The sequence below is a fragment of the Budorcas taxicolor genome, chromosome 4 (assembly GCF_023091745.1).
Source record: "Budorcas taxicolor isolate Tak-1 chromosome 4, Takin1.1, whole genome shotgun sequence".
NCBI classification, from domain to species: Eukaryota; Metazoa; Chordata; class Mammalia; order Artiodactyla; family Bovidae; genus Budorcas; species Budorcas taxicolor.
The window spans coordinates 50,674,439-50,693,688 of NC_068913.1; the positions used below are offsets into that span (position 1 = coordinate 50,674,439).

At 38.3% G+C, this 19,250-nt stretch overlaps 1 protein-coding gene across 1 annotated transcript in view; it reads left to right on the forward strand.

Annotated features, from left to right (window-relative positions):
* Positions 1–12,101, forward strand: part of SLC26A4 (solute carrier family 26 member 4) — a 57,868-nt gene extending 45,767 nt beyond the window's left edge. Inside the window, exons 14-20 of the mRNA XM_052639054.1 lie at positions 534–626; positions 1,971–2,066; positions 2,700–2,930; positions 4,658–4,712; positions 8,031–8,179; positions 10,210–10,293; positions 12,078–12,101. Of these exons, the coding sequence (XP_052495014.1) occupies positions 534–626; positions 1,971–2,066; positions 2,700–2,930; positions 4,658–4,712; positions 8,031–8,179; positions 10,210–10,293; positions 12,078–12,101 (732 nt within the window). The remainder of the gene's footprint in view (positions 1–533; positions 627–1,970; positions 2,067–2,699; positions 2,931–4,657; positions 4,713–8,030; positions 8,180–10,209; positions 10,294–12,077) is intronic.
* Positions 12,102–19,250: the final 7,149 nt, after the last annotated feature.

Consider the following 19,250-nt stretch of genomic DNA (forward strand, 5'->3'; position numbering starts at 1 on the left):
TCAATGTAACACTCTCTAAGTCTCTAATGCTACAAATGGCATTCTCTCAATCTTTTCATGCCTGAGTAATACTTCATTGTATGTGTGTGCTGCATCTTCTTTGTTGATGGATGTTCTCTGCTGATGGACATTTTGGTTGCTTCCACGTCTCGACTGTTCTAAACAGTGCTGCAGTGAATATTGGGGTGAATGTCTCTTTTTGGATCATGTTTTTCTCTGGATCCGTGCCCCAGGAGTGGGATTACAGGGATATACAGTATCTGTGTTTTGGAGTCTCAGTTTTGTCATCTGGAAATTAGAGGGCTGAATAATTGCTTTCTAAGACTTTCTATTCTGACCTTCTCTGTGACTGTGGAAGTTCAGGACTTTGTGTAACTCTGTCTCCCAACTGCGATCTAGGCCCTATTCAAGGTAAGTTGAGTGCCACTGCCTAGCTCCTTGGAGCAATTCTAACTCAGCTCCTAGCTGAATAGCCAAAAGCTTAACTGAATATTTAAATGATTTAAACTCATACAATTTTTTTTTAATACTAGATTGAAGAACTTGAAGGTGTGAAGATTCTGAGATTTTCTAGCCCTATTTTTTATGGCAATGTTGATGGTTTGAAAAAATGTATCAAGTCCACAGTAAGTATTTTATCCCTAGAAATTTGGTTTCTAACCACCTTTGAGACTTCATTCATTTTACAGGTATTTATTTGGCCCTATGCCATGTTCCCTTTGTACAGGGCATTAATAATTATGACACCCTTGCCCTCAAATAACTTTTAATCTGTTAATATTTGGGGACAGGAAAAAACCAATAATAACACATATGTTAAAATTCAGGTAGCAATAATTGTGCTGGACAAAACCACAAGAGATTTCTCCAGCCAGAATCTGAGTAAGTTCCAAATAAGAAGTGTAGACAATAAGTGTTAAGATTTCATGGAAGGGAGCGATCCATGTCAGGCTTTGGATGTCAGCAATCGGGCTTTGCATGGCAGTTGGGCAGAGGGAAGGAGATTAATGCAGGGGTTTGGGAACTGTGTGAGCTGAGAAGAAAATGTGGGAATGTATATTGGGTAAGGGGTGAGGGGCAGTTGGAGTAAAGGGTAAAAAGTATAAGCGGGTTATATAAACAGGGAATTCTGGTCTTGAATTCTATGCTATGCTTTGAAGGTGGAATTTGCCTATAGATCAGTGTTTTCCTAAGGTTCAAAGGAATGTTCCTAAATTTTGCAACAAGAGGGCTTTGTTATGTTAAGGAAATTTGTTAAGACTTAAAGCTACAAAGGTTATTTTTTGCTGTTTTTTTTTTTTTTTTTTTTACAGTCTTAGAGTCTTCAATATACTACTACCTTTCCTGAGTCACTGGAGAAGGAAATGGCAACCCACTCCAGTACTCTTGCCTGGAAAATCCCATGGACAGAGGAGCCTGGTAGGCTGCAGTCCATGAGGTCCCAAAGAGTCGGACATGACTGAGTAAATTCACTTTCACTTTCACTTTCCCTGAGTCTCTGGGTGGGTGGGTTAGGGTGGCCTGGTAGTGGAGACCTCCATCAGACCTCAGAATTTCTTTTTTGGCAGGATATAGAAGGAAGTACAGAGAAGGCAATAGCAACCCACTCCAGTACTCTTCCCTGGAAAATCCCATGGATGGAGGGGCCTAGTAGGCTACAGTCCATGGGGTCGTGAAGAGTTAGACACGACTGAGCAACTTCACTTTCACTTTTCACTTTCCTGCATTGGAGAAGGAAATGGCAAGCCACTCCAGTGTTCTTGCCTGGAGAATTCCAGGGACGGGAGTGCCTAGTGGGCTGCCGTCTATGGAGTCACACAGAGTCAGACACGACTGAAGCAAATTAGCAGCAGCAGCAGCAGCAGGAAAAGGGAGTAATACTGCTTGAGAATAGCCTTTCCAGGTAAAAACAGTCATTAATGAGCATTAGAAACCAAATGTTCTAACTAACTTAACATTTATTTCCAAAGGTTGGATTTGATGCCATTAGAGTATATAATAAGAGGCTGAAAGCACTGAGAAAAATACAAAAGCTCGTCAAGAAAGGGCAGTTAAGAGCAACAAAGGTAAGGCAACGTCACCCTTTCCACTCCCCCTCCGAAATTCTCTCATTTCTCAGATGACATTAGAGCAGTTAGATTGTCTAAAATTAAATGTGTTCTCTTTGGTACCCAGATGTGAACAGGCGGATGACACACGTATGTCAGAGAACAGCTGAGCTGTTCTTTCAGGCAAGAGAGAATGGGAAAGAATAAAATGACATCAGCAGAGCTCCTTGGAAACACAGGGTGTGATTTATCTTCCTCTTTCATGAAATAAACCTTATTTTTACTGAAAGGAACAAAACAAGTGCTAATTCAATACTAGACAATTATTCACAATAGAAGACAGTTATAGGTTTATAGACTTTTAGAGCTACGGTATTACCTTTTATTCAAACATTCCTACCAATATATCTCTTGCCTAAGTTCCACCATCTTCCAGAAATCAAGCATTTCCTGGCTTCACTGCTCTTCCCTTTTTCTTCCTAGAGAATATCAAAATTTGGGCTGAGGTAAATCTTATTCCCTAAGAGTTCATCCTCTTGATGTTTTGCTTACCAAGGAACAGTTCATAGGACTGTTAAGTCTTTTTAGATTAATTGTTGAAAGACATCCCAGCTAATTGGTAATTAAGTTGGCAATGCTTTCTTTGTTTAGAATGGCATTATAAGTGGTGCTGGTTCATCAAATAATGCTTTCGAGCCTGATGAAGACATTGAAAATCCAGAAGAACCTGATATCCCAACCAAGGAAATAGAGATCCAAGTGGATTGGAACTCTGAGCTTCCAGTCAAAGTGAATGTTCCCAAAGTGCCAATCCATAGCCTTGTACTTGACTGTGGAGCCGTCTCATTCTTGGATGTTGTTGGAGTGAGATCATTGCGTGTGGTAAGGTTCTGGTGTTTCGAATTACAGATTTGGAGCTTTGGTAATAGTAAAACGATTACTATTTTTCCTGGTGTTGCAGAAGGGTAACTGATTGCACGGGTTCTGTAATTTTTCTAGGGGGATGCTTTTGCAATGGAATGTATTCTTAAAGCATGGGTTGCAGAGCTGGACTCCCTAGGCTTGAATCCTGGCTCTACAACTTATTAGTGGTGTGACTGTGGGCAAATCGCTTAAACTGTCTGTACCTCAGTTTCTCCATCTGAATGTGGGGATAGTGATGGTACCTCCTTCATAGTCTTGTTATGAGGATTAAATGAGAAGAATGAAGAGTGTCTGGCACATGGTCACCTGTCAGCAAGTATTACCATTTGTTACGTTTTCATTTCCTGAGAATATACATGGAATATGAAAAGAAAAATGGGCAAAATTTAAGTATTATGTTTTTATCTGTTATGTGAACAGCAGCAGAATGAGAAACACGGTAGAGCTGGAAAAGCCAGGCATTATCAAGGTTAGATCTGCAGGAAGTAGGCCAGACATCTAGGCAGTCAAAGAGTTGAATGAAGAGCATGCGGGACAGAAACGTTCTTATCAGAAAGCAGGTATGCAAGCTCAAGTTCAGTGATTCATTTAACAAATAGATGTGCAATGCCTCAGATGTGCCAAGCACTTGGCTGGGGACCAGAAACTATTAATAATTATGAAGTAGCCATAGTTTCTACCCTCCTGGGACTAAGCGATCTAGGGGGCAAGGAAAATAATCTTTTAAATAATCTTTTAAACAACAATTGTATTAAGTGCTCAAAACAGACTAATGATGTCAACTTGACCAGGAGTGTCAAGTTTAAGTGAAGCCTCATGTAGGTATCAAGAGGATTGGGCAGAAAAGCAGGCAAGTTCAAGGCACCGACAATCAGGTTTACGTAATAATGTTAAACTACTCTCAACTGAGGTTTAACTTAGCTGGGGCTTCTTGTTGCTTTCAAATGCTAAAGTGACAATTTTGAAAACTCCAAACTTTATACCTGCATAGAGGTCTTGATCTTTTTCCCCAGAAAATTTAAGCTCTGTTTTATTATTGTCCATGGGTCTTTTGTTTTGTCCATAGGTCTTCCATCTTAATTCTTTTAATTAAACTTTTTATTTTGAGATAACTGTAGATCCCCATAAAACTATAAGAAATAATACAGAGAGATCCTCAGTACCACTTACCCAGTTTCTTTCAGTGGTAACACCTTGCAAGACTATAGTGTAAGAGCACAATCACTGTACTGACACTGCTACAGTCAAAATACAGAGGCCCTGGTTTCTAGGTCAGTGTTTACCCTTGGTGTCTGGTGGCCACATAGCCACAGCCATATCTCTTCCACTCAGAGACATAAACTTATACTCTTCTCTCCAACCAGCAGAGGTTGCATTAGGAAGCCTCCTTTATCCCTTCTTTCCTTCCTTCCACAAATATTTACGAAGCTCTTGTGTGCTATCCAGTGCTGGGCTATTGAGCACTGGATGTTGCCACCTCTTAAGACATGGTCTTTTCATCCTAAGCATCGTAACTATATGTTGAAACTTCGGTGGTTTTCCAATTTCCAACAATGAACTTTCTTCAGACTCCTGATTCACCATGAAAGTGTTCAGAGTTTCTCCTGAGCAAGTAGTTGAATGCTACTGAGTTATAGGCAGGTAAAGTTACTCATTGTTACAAATTCTCCTTTTTAAATTTTTAGATTGTCAAAGAATTCCAAAGAATTGATGTAAATGTGTACTTTGCATCACTTCAAGGTAATTGCATATATACATATCTATCTATAAGACTTTTCTTTAAGCCTTTTCTCCTACCTTGGAATGTGAGTACATAATGTCCAAAGGGCTTTTTTTCCAAAAACTATTTTTATTGTGGTAAAAGAGATATAAGACTTGCGCTTTTAGTTAAGAATACAACTAATTCAGTGGCATTAAGTACATTCACTGTGTTGTGCAATTAATCACAACTATTCTTTCTTGCTTTCCTTCCTTTTTTTTTTTTTTGGTCAGTATAACATTTATTATTGAGATATTTTACACTATTTGCTCCTGTTTACATCTTTGAGATCCAGTGTGTATTTTACATTTACTGCACATTTTTTATTGTTGCTGTTGTTATTGTTTTTTTTTTATTGAAGTTTAGTTGGTTTATAACATTATATTAGTTCCAGGTATATAGCATAGTGATTTAGTATTTTTTCAGATTATAATTCATTATAGGTTATTACAAGATAATGGCTTTAATCCCCTGTGCTATACAGGACTTCCTTGTTGATTATCTATTTTATACTTAGTAGTTTGTATCAATTAGTCTCATATACCTAATTGGTCCTTCTACCTCCCTTTTGGTGACCAGGAGTTTGTTTTATTGCTTTTTTTTAAAGCGGTTTTTTTTTTTTTTTTTCCGATGTGGACCATTTTTAAAAGTCTTCATTAATTTGTTACAATATTGCTTCGGTTGTTTTATGTTTTGTTTTTTGGCCATGAAGCATTTGGGATCTTAGCTCCCTGACCAGGAATTGAATCCAAACCCCCTGCATTGGAAGGTGAAGTTCTAACCACTGGACTACCAGGGAGTCCCGTAAGTTTGTTTTCTATATCTGTGGATCTGTTTCTGTTTTGCATACACATTCATTTGTATTTTTTTAAGATTCCACATATAAGTGATATCATAAAGCATTTGTCATTCTCTGTCTGACTTATTTCACTAAACATAATATTCCTTAGGTCCATCCACATTACTGCAAGTGGCAGAATTTCATTCTTTTTTATAGCTGAATAATATTCCATTTCATTTATGCCACATCTTTTAATCTAATCATCTGTTGATGGGCACTTACATTGTTTCCATGCTATTGTAAATAAAATAAGACCTAATTAAACCTAAAAGTTTTTGTGTAGTGAAGGAAACCATCAACAAAATGAAAAGACAACTTTCTGAGTGGGAAAAAATACTTGCAAATTATGTGATTGACAAGGAGTTAATATCTAAAACATATAGACAGCTACAAAGAACAAATGCTAGAGAGGCTGTGGAGAAAAAGGAATGCTTCTAGACTGTTGGTGGGAATGTAAGTTGGTGCAACCACTATGGAAAACAGAGTGGAGGTTCCTCAAAAAACTAAAAACAGAGTTGCCATGTGATTCAGCAATCCCACTCTTGGGCAAAACTATAATTCAAAAGATACGTGCAGCTCTGTGTTCATAGCAGCACTATTCACAATAGCTAAGACATGGAAGCAACCTAAATGTGCATCAACAGATGAATGGATAAAGAAGATGTGGTATTAATATATATACACAATGGAATACTATGCAGCCATAAAAAGAATGAAATAATGCTGTTTGCAGCAACATGGATGGACTTAGAGATTATCCTACTAATGGAAGTAAGTCATAGAAAGAGAAGTACTATATGATATCACTTGTGCAGAATCTAAAATATGACAGAAATGAAACTGTCTACAAACAGAACAGATTTATAGACATAGAGAACAGACTTGTGGTTGCCAAGGGAATGAGGGGTGGGGAAGAAATGAGTTGGGAGTTGGGGTTAGCATATGCAAACTACTATGTATAGAATGGATAAACAATAAGGGCTTACTGTATAGCACAGGGAACTATATTCAATATTCTGTGATATATATATATATATATAAACTGAATCACTTTGTTGTACAGCAGAAATTAACACAACATTGTAAATCAACTATACTTCAATAAAAAATATTTGGAAAAAATACAGATAGCTCATACAACTCAATATCAAAAAACCAAACAACCCAATCAAAAAAAAGTGAGCAGAAGACCTGAACAGGCATTTTTCTAAAGAAAACATGCAGATGGCTAACAGGCACATGAAAAGATGCTCAACAATGCTAATTGTTAGAGAAATGCAAACCAAAACAACAATCAGATATCATTTCATACCTGTCAGAATTTCTGTCATTATAAAGTCTGCAGTTAAAAATATTGGTATGGATGTAGAGAAAAAGGGCACCCTGGTACACTGTAAGTGGGAATGTAAATTGGTACCACCACTGTGGAAAACAATTTGGAGGTTTCTCAAAAAACTGAAAACAGAAGTACCACTGGATCCAACAATTACACTCCTCAGTATATATCTGGAAAAAAACAAAAACACTAATTTAGAAAGATCTGTGTGTCCCAAAGATCACCACAACTACCTATTTTCAAAAATACCATTGCCACAAACAGAAACTCTACCCATTAAATAATTACTCTGAAGGTAATTGAATCTGGAAAGATTACTTCCAATTTGTGTCATAGAGCTGGTAACACCCGGAAACCTATGTCCTCTTAGCAGTGGAGGATCAATGGGCAAAAAACTGTCCTGGGGAGAGCAGAGCTGGAAATGACTCATATCCCTGAGAACTAGAGGAACTTGCAGGGCACGAATCTGTGTCTGTCGATGTACAAGTGGTGTATAGGAATAGTAGTGGTTAGACTGAGTTCTCTAGGAGCAGAGCCTGAGATAAGGATTCTAGCGCAAGTGATTTATTAAGGCAGTACCCTGGAAAATTTATCAAGGACTGAGAGGAGCAGGATAGGGCAGGACGAGAAGATAAAGAGATGGCTTCAGAATCTACTTAGCTTGGTTTCACAGGGAGAATACCTCAAGAGCACCTGATGGTTTTCTTGAGGCAAGGGGTGGGGGGGCTGGCCCTTTTACCTCCAGATCAGTCCAGCTATGGCTGCGGGCTGCGGGTAAAACCTCCTAGGCCTTCTTCAGGTGAGACAGTTCCCACTGGCCAAAGAAAGTTCTCCAGAGAAGGGTACAGCTGTGAACTGTTAGCAGCCAGCCTCACAGCAGCAGGAGAATGGGTTCCCTGGAAAAAGAGATATGGCTGGGAAACAAGACCACCTATTAATACCACAACCAGTTATGGTGTCACCATTCCATGTGCTGCTGGGAAAGAAACTGACAGAGCAGGATTACATTCTGGAAATGAGAAAAAAAAAAAAAAGGAGGAGGTTCCAAAACTTAGCATTGGTTGATGTTATAAGAATATCTTTTCCTAGAGACTAACTAAACATTATTTTTTTCTTTTGAAGATCATGTGATAGAAAAGCTGGAGAAATGTGGTTTCTTTAATGATAATAACATCAGGAAGGACATATTTTTTATGACTGTTCATGATGCTGTCCTCCATCTCCAGAACCAGGTGAAATCTCAAGAGGTTCAAGATTCCATTTTAGAAACGGTAAACATTGAAACTTTCTACATACATAGCTTTCCTAAACGACCATGGTTTCTGTAAATGGCAGAAAATTCCACAAACCTAAATTTGAATCCCAGCCCAGTGAAGTTTTTAAGCCACTTGCTTAACTTTTCAGAGCCTCAGTTTTCTCATCAGTAAAATGGGAGTAAAACATTCCCCTTGCTGGGTAGATATGAAGACTAAACGGGACAGTTTATAGTAAAGCACCTGGTAGAAACTAGCACATTATTAATTCCACAATGTGGGGGTTTACTAATATAAGTAGGCAGTAGCTGTAATGACTTTTAAGAAAAAAGGCACCAAACCTTGAATCTTCTGTGATTTGTATGTAAATGCAATCTAAATTCTCAGCAGTCTACAAACTCTTATCAGTTTTTTTTCCCTTTGGCCGTACCATGTGACTGTGAGATCTTAGTTCCCTGACCAGGGATTGAACCTGTGCCCCCTGCACTGGAAGTATGGACCTACTACTGGACTGCCAGGAAATTTCCTATCAATATTTTTAAATAGGATTCATTAGGTCATAAATGATCTTTGAAAAAAGAAAAAGAAATTGAAAGCCACAAATCATCCTAGAGTTTATTCTCCGAAAAACAAGATAGACCCTGACTTCCCACAGGCTGCCTTATTTTATCATTTCTCCTGTAAAATACCCAGGACAGTTGAGGATTCTGATGTGCGTCATTGGGCTGGGCCTACTGCTTGATACAAGAATGTCATCTCTCATGGACCGTCTCACCATGAATTTGGGAAACTAAAACAAATGTCTATAAAAATGACAACAATAATAATTATTCTGATAACACAGTCCACTATATTTTAAATTGCTTCCTTTTTATCTAAAAGTAGGATAAATAGGATAGTGTAGATTGAAAGTTACTATTTGAAGTGAAACTAATTTAGAAAACAATTAGTAAATTATTAAGTTCACCTATTGTTAGTAGAAAGATTGTTCTACTTAATGCTGTTAGAAAAAATACTACTTCTAAATACCAAGATGTGGATCTTTAAAAAAAAAAAAAAAGGTGCTACACTCAAGATGCTCAGCTTTGAAAACCTGTAAACATTTTTTAAAAAGTCTAAGGACTTCCCAGGTGTCTAGAGGTTGGGAATCCACCTTCTAATGCAGGGGATATGGGTTTGATCCCTGATCAGGGAACTAAGCTCCTGCATGCCACGAGGCATGTGAGTACTTGTGCTGCAACTAGAGAAAAGCTGGTGAGCCACAATTAAGATCCAATGTAGCCAAATAAATAAATTAATGAAAAAAAATTTTTTGATATAACTGAAAATTGATTTATTGTTTCCCCCATAGGTAACAATAACAAAGAAGGATAGTGTAAAGAGAATTGAGTTATTTATTTGTAAGATTAAAAGTAGCTAAAATGAAATGTTGCTGTTATCTTGATGTACATTTAGAGTTGCTTTGGGAATATGCTTTATGGCTAAGACAAAGTCCAGATTGTTACTGGTTTCTTTTGTGTTTAGGCTAAATTACACATTATGGCTAAAAAGCAGAATTTTCCTGAATAACCTACTTGGTCCATAGATGTTGGTTTCTATCTCCAATAAAATTAATTCCCATTCAATTCAACTTGAGATTGTTATTGTCGTCAGTCAGGAGCAGGAGCCCTTCACTTCGAGTTCCCTGAATGCTCAATGTTTTACTAAGTGCTCTTAGCTTGGTTATTGAAAGAAAATGACCATTGACTGCAGAATCATTTAGGCCAGCTGGATGACTTGCTAAGTGTACACTTCAGAGGTTGGGGAAGAGAGTTGCGAAGGAGGTTAGACAATGAACTATACCAGCTCACACTTCAGTGTGAAAAAAATGGTGGAGGGAGAATTCTAAGTGGGAAATATGAAAGAACAAGAAAGCTGAAAAGGATTTTGAAGTATGCAGATTTTAGATGAGAGACACCAGCAAAGCTGCAAATTATTTTCAGTGAAGAACCAGGTAGGTTGATGCTATTAGACTTCTAATAAATAGTCTCTGTGTTCTCTTTGTCAAGATCGCCCTCATCCAAGACTGTAAAGATCCTCTTGAATTAATGAAAGCAGAAATGATTGAAGAAGAACTTGATGTCCAAGATGAGGTATGATCATTGTTATTGTTCAAAGAAAAGAATTTGAATTAAACAGAATAATACTTGTAGTATTAAAAATATTTGATAAAAACTATCCAGGGAAAATAATTTTAAGAAAATACAAAGAGGGTAAAATGGAAAACAAGGATTCTCTATTGAAGACATTAAGTACCAGGGGATGGGGAGGTGCCTTTTGCCTCAAGCCTACAGATGTGATCAGCAACTGGAAGCAGCCAACACATTTGTCTTGATTTTATACCTAAACTTCTGCACACTTTCTCTTTCAGAGACCTAAGGCCAGTGGGATAGGAGAAAGGTGAATGGAGGGAATTTTTAAGCCAGGAGTTCCATAAGCCTCAGAAATATTGAGTTGGCCAAAAAGTTCATTCGAGTTTTCCAGCTCTTAGGGACCAAGAGGACAGTAGGAACCTCTTCCTCTGACTGATGATGGCTTTAGAACAAGACAGATTCAAGTTGAAAGATGTTTCAAAATCAAGTAGCCCCACATCCTCAGCTCTGCAGACATTCTTCCTACCCCACCTCTAAGGATGTTCTCTCAGCTTTTGTGTGAATGTTTCTAGACATTGGCAATTAGTAGCTTTTCAAGGGGGTTTGCTACACAGCTGGAAGGCTCCAGGTGTCAGCTGTGCTTACAAACTAGATTCACCCTTCCTCTAAGAATCATCCAGTGGACTGAGATCATTCTGGTTGCCTTCTCTGAACAGTCCTTAAATATTTGAGAGCAGCTTTCATGTTTATAACAGACTCTACCTTGAGTGAGATTCCTTCTGTTCTCTTTATTGTTCCTCACAGATAAGAAATTTGTTAGTTCTTCCCTGAACAAGAAGGGGATACAAAATCCCAGACAGGGTCAACTATGATGTCCCGTGGTCTCATCAAGATGTTTACATTACTGTGACTTAAGAATGGGTTTATTTTCATAACAGCTACATCAAATTTTTTGCTTCTATTGAGCAGGGGTCCACTAAAGACTTGAGCATTTTCACATGAACTGTGGTCTAGGTGGGCACCCCATTTACAGTTATAGAATTGGTTTTGACCTTAATGCAGAACTACGTATCTTCTGCTAGATTACCGGCAGAGAAGATTTTTAGGGAAGAAATCACTAAGTAGAGTGAAAACCAGGGGTTCTGCATTTTAGCCCATCAGCTTAATGAGCCCAGGAATGTCATTATGAAGCTGTGAAGTCCTTCCAGCTTACTAGTTTATGATTAAGGCTATAGGGACAAGTTAGTTGAATGAAAACTCATATATCACAATTGGAACTTAAGAAGTTGCCACACTGTAGAAGTATTTTTGATGCCACATAAAAGCATCATTCAGGTAGGGCCCTTGTAGATAAGGAAACTGTAAAGCAGAGTGGTTTTAAGGGACTGAACTTTAGACCAACAGACTTGAGTGCTGGCCCTGATTCTGCATCTTACCATCTGAGTAGCCTGGGACAATTTACTTATCCTGACTTCATTTTAGTTTCTTCATGTAAAATAGAAATAATACGTTACAGAGTTGTGACCATTAATGGGTACATGTAAAGGAATAAAACAGTCTTGTACATAGTAAGTGCTCAAGAAATAGTAATGATTGTTTTTAAACTACATCCAATTAGCATATGATGAGGTACAAAATTAAGTTTTTACCCTAATTTCATTGTGGTGCTATACGCCTAAGTAAATGTAAGCAAACAACACTACAAAGACATATTTGCAAAAGAGATTAGGTAGACTTAAGGAGAATTCTGTTGCATCAACACTGTTTCCCCCTTGCTTCCACAGGCTATTCGAAGACTTGCTTCCTGAAATTGAGCTCAGGAGGTCACTCTAAGCAAAGACTGACTGCGTGGCAGAATTTCCCCACCATGTAATTCTATGCAAATATTTTCTGCATTGACTATTTCCTTTGAACTTGAAACACTCATTCTTTTCCCAGTAGACTTTTAAAAATCTTTTTTTTTTTTTTAACCTCTGAACCACGGAAAGAGAAGCACAAAGATTGTTTCTAGGCTTTATTTATAAAATGAGTATTTTATTTCTAAAATGTGCAACATGGTCAACAGGGTTTAGCGGTTTGCAGGATCTGAGGGAACCATACTGCTGCTCCTACAACAGATTTGCTAGGAGTGTTCATGTGGGTGCATGTGTACTTCTGTGCAGCTGGGGTAAGGGTCACCCAACAGTCTCTGTGGGCAGGTGAGTCAGGAATGATTATCCTGTAAATCTATTTCTGATTGACCTTGATACCTATGAGCTGCTCTGATCACAGTGTAAGGTCACAGTGAGTAAAGGCTGGTATAGAATTATTAGTGTACTTATCAGTAAAGGTCTTTAGAAATTCCTTTTGGTAAATGCATCCAAAAAGTTTTAAAAATACAAATTTGGTTAATGAAGTATTACTGTATGTGACCAGATATGTAACTAGAATAAAGAAAATGCTCACTTAAAAGCTATAGAATTGACTCAGAGAAGTGAAGTGATAAGATTATTGTGGTTTATTGATATTATTTTTTGATATAAGCAAAGCTCACAAATAAGATCCAGTAAAAATATATGATACACTATCTTTACTTGAAAAATACAGTTTTAATTTACCTTAGTTTATAGAAATGTGGAGAAGGCAGTGGCACCCCACTCCAGTACTCTTGCCTGGAAAATCCCATGGACAGAGGAGCCTGGAAAGCTGCAGTCCATGGGGTCGCAAAGAGTTGGACACGACTGAGCGAGTTCACTTTCACTTTTCACTTTCATGCATTGGAGAAGGAAATGGCAACCCACTCCAGTGTTCTTGCCTGGAGAATCCCAGGGACAGGGGAGCCTGGTGGGCTGCCATCTCTGGGGTCGCACAGAGTCGGACACGACTGAACTGACTTAGCAGCATAGAAATGAGCATTGTGTAGAGTATATTTAAGTATGGTCTATTTAAAATCAAACAAAAAATTGTGTCATTTTGAACAAAAATCAATTTTAATATGCTCATAAGACCATGGTGACTAAAACAAGTTTATATTTTTTGTTAAAATGTTAGCAAGTATGTGAAATGATCTTTAACTAAATTCTAAACACCTTTCAAAAAATCTAAAAAGTGAACTGCTTATGTGTATATATATATATGAAGACAAAGCATTCTAAATGAGCTCAGTATCAAAGGAAAAACATTGGTTTGGAATATACACATTGAAAATAGATGTTTCAAAAAATCCATATGTTAAGCCAAAAAATGTTTTTTCCTGAACCTTTTCTGAGGGTCAACAATTTCCAGGCATTGTGTATAATCTATCGGCTTTGGTCCTGTGGACTGGTTGCATGTATTTTACACTGGACTGAATGAAGTTGTACTTCATTTCTAGAGAAAAATACTCAGGTTTTCAATTGAGATAATGTCTTAACTTGACTGAGAATGGTATTGTACCTCTGGCACAGATGTGTGGAGTTCCTAAAGGCATTTGGCTGTCCAAAGGCAGCATATCTTATCTCCGGTGTTCTTCTTAAATATAATCAGAAATGAGGTCTCTATCTACTTCTGAAGAAATATCATTAGTGATCAGATCAAATTGGCTGACTAAAAAGCATCCTTCTCTTCCTTCTACCCGCACTACATGTTAGAATTTCAGTGAGTTATAGTGGCCTGTGATGTTACAATAGTCTTTAATGCTCATGAGTTATACTGTCTTTAATTGATAGGGAACAGATTTCTCACCTAGTTGGGTACAGCATAACCAGGATTGTAATGTTATCTCATTACAATTTACAGTAATACTTTTCTATAATGGCAACAAGTCATAGCTCTAAAGACTGAATGTCATAGTCTTGCAGAAAATGGATGAATACCTCTGTTCAATAGAGGAAATATGCACTGCTCTCTCTTTTTTTTTAAGTCAAAGGAAATACCAAAGTTATATTTTAAAGGCTAGAGATCTTGGGTCCATTTGTGGCTATATAAGACCACAGTCTATTTGACTTGTTTCCCAAGCACACTCTAGTAATTTCGTCTCTTTATGCATCTTGTGAATAGTAAACGTAATTTTAATTCTATATTTTCAGTAGAAATTTTACTTGAAATTAAAGCTTTTGTTATGTTTTTAACCTATAGGATAAGATTCTACTATTGTATATGAATTTCAATAAGTGAAAAAGTCAAATCATGTACATACAGAAATATTTGCACATATTTTTTATGAAAAATAATGTTACCTTTTAAACTACTCTGATGTGTCCCTTCTGAATGAAACTATTAAATATAATAAAAATGCTAAATTTTAAGTGTGCCAGTACTTTTTTTTTAGTTGGGATATAGTTGACTTACAATATTATAGTAGTTTCAGGTATATCATATACTGGTTCAAAATTTTTATAGAATATACTCTATTTAAAGTTATTATAAAATACTGGCTATATTTCCTGTGCTGTGCAATATACCCTTGCGGCTTATATATTTTATACATAGTAGTTTTTACCTCAGAAGTCCCCACTGCTATTTTGCCTACCTTTCTACTCTCCCCACTGGTAACCCCTAATTTTTTGTCTTTATCTGTGAGTCTGCTTCTATTTCATTATATTCATTTGTTTGCTTTATTTTTTAGATTCCACATATAAGTGATAACATGCAGTTTTTGTCTTTGTCTTTATTTCACTAAGCACAATACCTAACAGGTCTATCCATGTTGCTCCAGTGGCATTTTTTCATTCTTTTTTTACAGCTGAGTGATATATATATATCATAATATTCCATGATATATATATAATCCATGATATCATGCAATATTACTCAGCTGTAAAAAAAAGAATGAAAAAATGAACGAAATATTACTCATATATATATATATCTATATCATGTCTTCTTTATCTATTCTTGGACACGTAGGTTGCTTCTACATATTGGTTATTACAAATAATGCTCCTGTGAACACTGAGGTGCATGTTCTTTTCGAATTAGTATTTTCGTTTTCTTCAGATAAATACCCAGCAGTGGAATTTCTGGGTCATATAGTAGTTCTAATTTTAATTTTTGGAGGAGCCTCCGTAATGCTTTCTACAGTGGCTGCACTTATCTACATTCCCACCAGCGGTGTAAAAATGTTCTCTTTTTTCCACATCCTCACCAACACTTGCTATTTGTGGTCTTTTTCATGATAGTCATTCTGACAAGTATGAGGTGATATCTCACTGTAGTTTTGGTTTGCGTTTCTCTGATGATTAACGATGCTGAGCATCTTTCCATGTGCCTATTGATCATCTGTATGTTTTCGTTAGACAAAATGTCTATTTGGGTCTTCTACACATTTTTTTAAAAAATACTTACCTTTTAGGTCCCAGTTTCTTTCCTCTCTCTTCCTTCCTTCCTTCCCTCCTTTCTTTTTGGCTGCAATGGGTCTTTATTGCTGTGCATGGGCTTTCTCTAGTTGCGATGAGTGGGGCTTCTCTTCGGCTGTGATGCACAGGCTCCTCACTGTGGTGCCTCCTCTTGCTGCAGAGCACAGGCTCTAAGGCATGGGGGCTTCAGTAACTGTGATGCGTGGGCTCAGTAGCTGTGGCCCATGGGCTCACTTGCCCTACGGCATGTGGGATCTTCATGGACCAGGGATCAAACCCATGTCCCCTGTAACTGCAGACAGATTCATAACCTCTGGACCACCAGAGAAGCCCTTCTGCCCATTTTTTTTTGATTGGGTTGTTTTTTCGATATTGAGTTGTATGAAATGTTTATATATTTTTAATAATAACTCCAGTGGATCATATAATTTGCAAGTATATTTTGTCACTGGTTTCTTGTGCTGTGCAGTGGTTCAGTATTCTTATCAGCCATCATTTTGATGTATTCTTCATAGCTCTATTTCCATTTGTTTTGGGTGTAATTTCTTTTTGTAAAAGACTTATTGATGCAATAAACAATGCCACATAAATATCTCAGTTCAATCTTATAATTCTTACCCAATTATTTACAGCTTGTTCTGTGCAATGATTTTCATTATTTTAAGCCAACTTGTCTTTCTGGTACGAATACACATCAAAATGATGCAAAGCCTAGTGTACTGCATGAATTTTCACAAAATAAGCACACTAGTGCAGCCAGCACCCAGATCAAGGAGCAGGAAATAGCTCCCCAGATGCCCTCTCCTGCTCTCTCCCAGTAATTGCCTCAATGGATGATTACTGTCCTGACTTCTAACACTTGTTCTTTGAATTTCATATAAATGGAATCAAAATGGAAAGATTTCTATCAAAATCATAAGATTGTTTCCCTTTCTCTTTTGTGTCTGTCTTCTTGCACTCAGTATTACAAATGTAAGATTCATCCATGTTATTGTATGTAACAATCTTCATTAATTCTCATTGTTAAACAGTATTCTTTCATCTGGGATTCCCTAGTGGCTCAGATGGTAAAGAATCTGCTGGCAATGCAAGGGACCTGGGTTTGATCCCTGGGTTGGGAAGATTCCCTGGAGGAGGGCATGGCAACCCTCTCCAGTATTCTTGCCTGGAGAGTCCCTGTGGACAGAGGAGCCTGGCGGGCTACAGTCCATGGGGTCGCAAAGAGCTGGACAGGACTGAGAGATTAAGCACAGCACAGCACATCCCACTGTATAAATTTACCACCACTTATTTATCTGTTCTACTGTTTATGAATAGTTGGGTTGTTTCCAGTTTTTAGCTTTCATGAACAGTGCTGCTGAGAACATTGTTACATTTTTTTGGTAAACATATGCAGACTACTCTATATACTTAGGAGCAGAGTTGCTGTGTCATATGGTTATGTTCAGGGCTTCCCTGGTGGCTCAGTGATAAAGAACCTGCCTGCCGGTGCAGGAGGTGTGGGTTCCATCCCTGGGTTGAGAAGATCTCCTAGAGAAAGACAGGGCAACCCACTCCAATGTTCTTGCCTGGGAAATCCCAGGGACAGAGGAGCCAGAAGGGCTGCAGTCCATGCGGTTGCAGAAGAGTTGGACACGACTCAGTGACTAAACTACAACAACAATACGTATGTCCAACTTCAGTAGATACTGCAATAGGTATCTACGGCAGACCATTTTCCAAAGTGATTGCATTGACTCACACTTGCATCATATATGAGAGTTTCAGTTGCTGCATGTTTCTGTGTACACTTGGTTTGTGTGTCTTTTTCATCTGAGCTATGCTTGTGGCTGTGTATTAGGATCACACTGTGTTTTTAATTTGCATTTGTCTGATGACTAAAGAAATTGAACACCTCAGATGTTTATTATCATTTAATACTCGAGGGAATCATTGACCCGACTCATTTGTGTATTTTTCTTTTTGGACTAACTGCCTTTTTTTTTCTTTTCTTTTCTTTTCTTTTTTTTTTTGGCTGCACTACATGGCACTTGGGATCTTGGTTCCCCAGCTAGGGATCAACTTGTATCCCCTGCATTGAAAGCAAAGGGTCTTAACTACTGAACCACCAGGGAAGTCCTGGGCTTTCTGGCCTGTTCCTGTGGTCTACACAACTCACCTGCCTGTCTGCCTGCTCTCCCTACAGGTCTTCAGAAAAGCAGCTGGGGATTCACTAGCATTCTCACAGAGCTCCAAGAAGCTGAAGACCTATCTAGACTTTATACTAATTTTAAATCTGCTAAGGTACCCCACTTCATCTCTTTCTTCAGGAACATCTTTAGGCCTAGACACAGAGGAAATATTTGTGCGCAAGATCCAACCCATGTCACTGTTCTAGACCAAGCGCTCCAGTATTCTGAATCCCTCCCCATTATGTTTAAAAAAAAAAAAAAAAGACCCTTTTATTTTGAGATGATTATAGATTTGCAGGACTTTGCAAAGACATGTACAGCAAGGTTCCTTTGCACCCTTCACCCAGCCTCTCCCAATGTTAACATCTTGCACAATTACAGTACAACACAGAACCCAGGAAACTGACATTGGTACAAACCATAGAGCTTATTTTTATCCCAAGTATAACTTCATGTGGGGCATCCCACATGGTGCTAGTGGTAGAGAATCTGTGTGTCAGTGCAGGACCTGCAGGAGATGTGGGTTCGGTCCCTATGTTGGGAAGATCCTCTGGAGGAGGGTATGGCAACCCACTCTAGTACACTTGCTTGGAGAATCCCATGGACAGAGGAGCCTCATGGGCTAGTCCACGAGGTTGCAAAGTGGGACATGACTGAAGTGACTGAGCATGCATGCACACACATGGCTCCACGTACACACCATTGCAATCAAGATGCATAGCTGTATCATGAACACACAATTCCTTCTGAAGGGCCTTGAAAAAAAGCACAGATATATGTCTCCATATCCCACCACTCCAGACTGAACAAGGATGTTCTGAGTTGGAGGAGCACCTCTGATAATACACTTCCTGTGGCCAGGATACATTGACCACCAAATATTCCACTTTAGAATGTGCTTGAAGTTTTCTCCATTTTTACTCATGACTATCCCAGCATGGAGGAGCTCTGGGCCATACAGGAGGAGCATGTGAAAATCACCCTTTGGATGTAAAAGAAGGATACAAGTCCTTGACCAGCCAGTACTACAAGTTGGCAGAGACTCTTCAGTATGGAGAACAGGTATGGTTCTTTTCCTAGTCAGTTCAGGCTACTATAACAAATTACCATAGATGGAGTGGCTTAAACAACAAAAGTTTATTTCTATTTCTCACAGTTCTGGAAGCTAGAAGTCTGAGATCTTGTGCCAGCATGGTCAGTGAATGCCCTCTTCCTGGTTTCTAGAGGACACTCAGGTGTTGTCTTACTGTTTCCTCATGTAGCTAGCTCCCGAATTGGAAGACCCTAATTCCATCATGAGGGCTCCACTCTCCTGACCTAACTACCTCCCAAGGGTCCCACCTCCAAATACCATCACTCTGGGGCTACAGTTTCAACATTGGAATTTGGGAGAGGGACACATTCAGTTCATTGCAGCTCTCTTCAAAAGACCTGTGAACTCGGTGGCATTGCTACACACCTGAGGATGGGT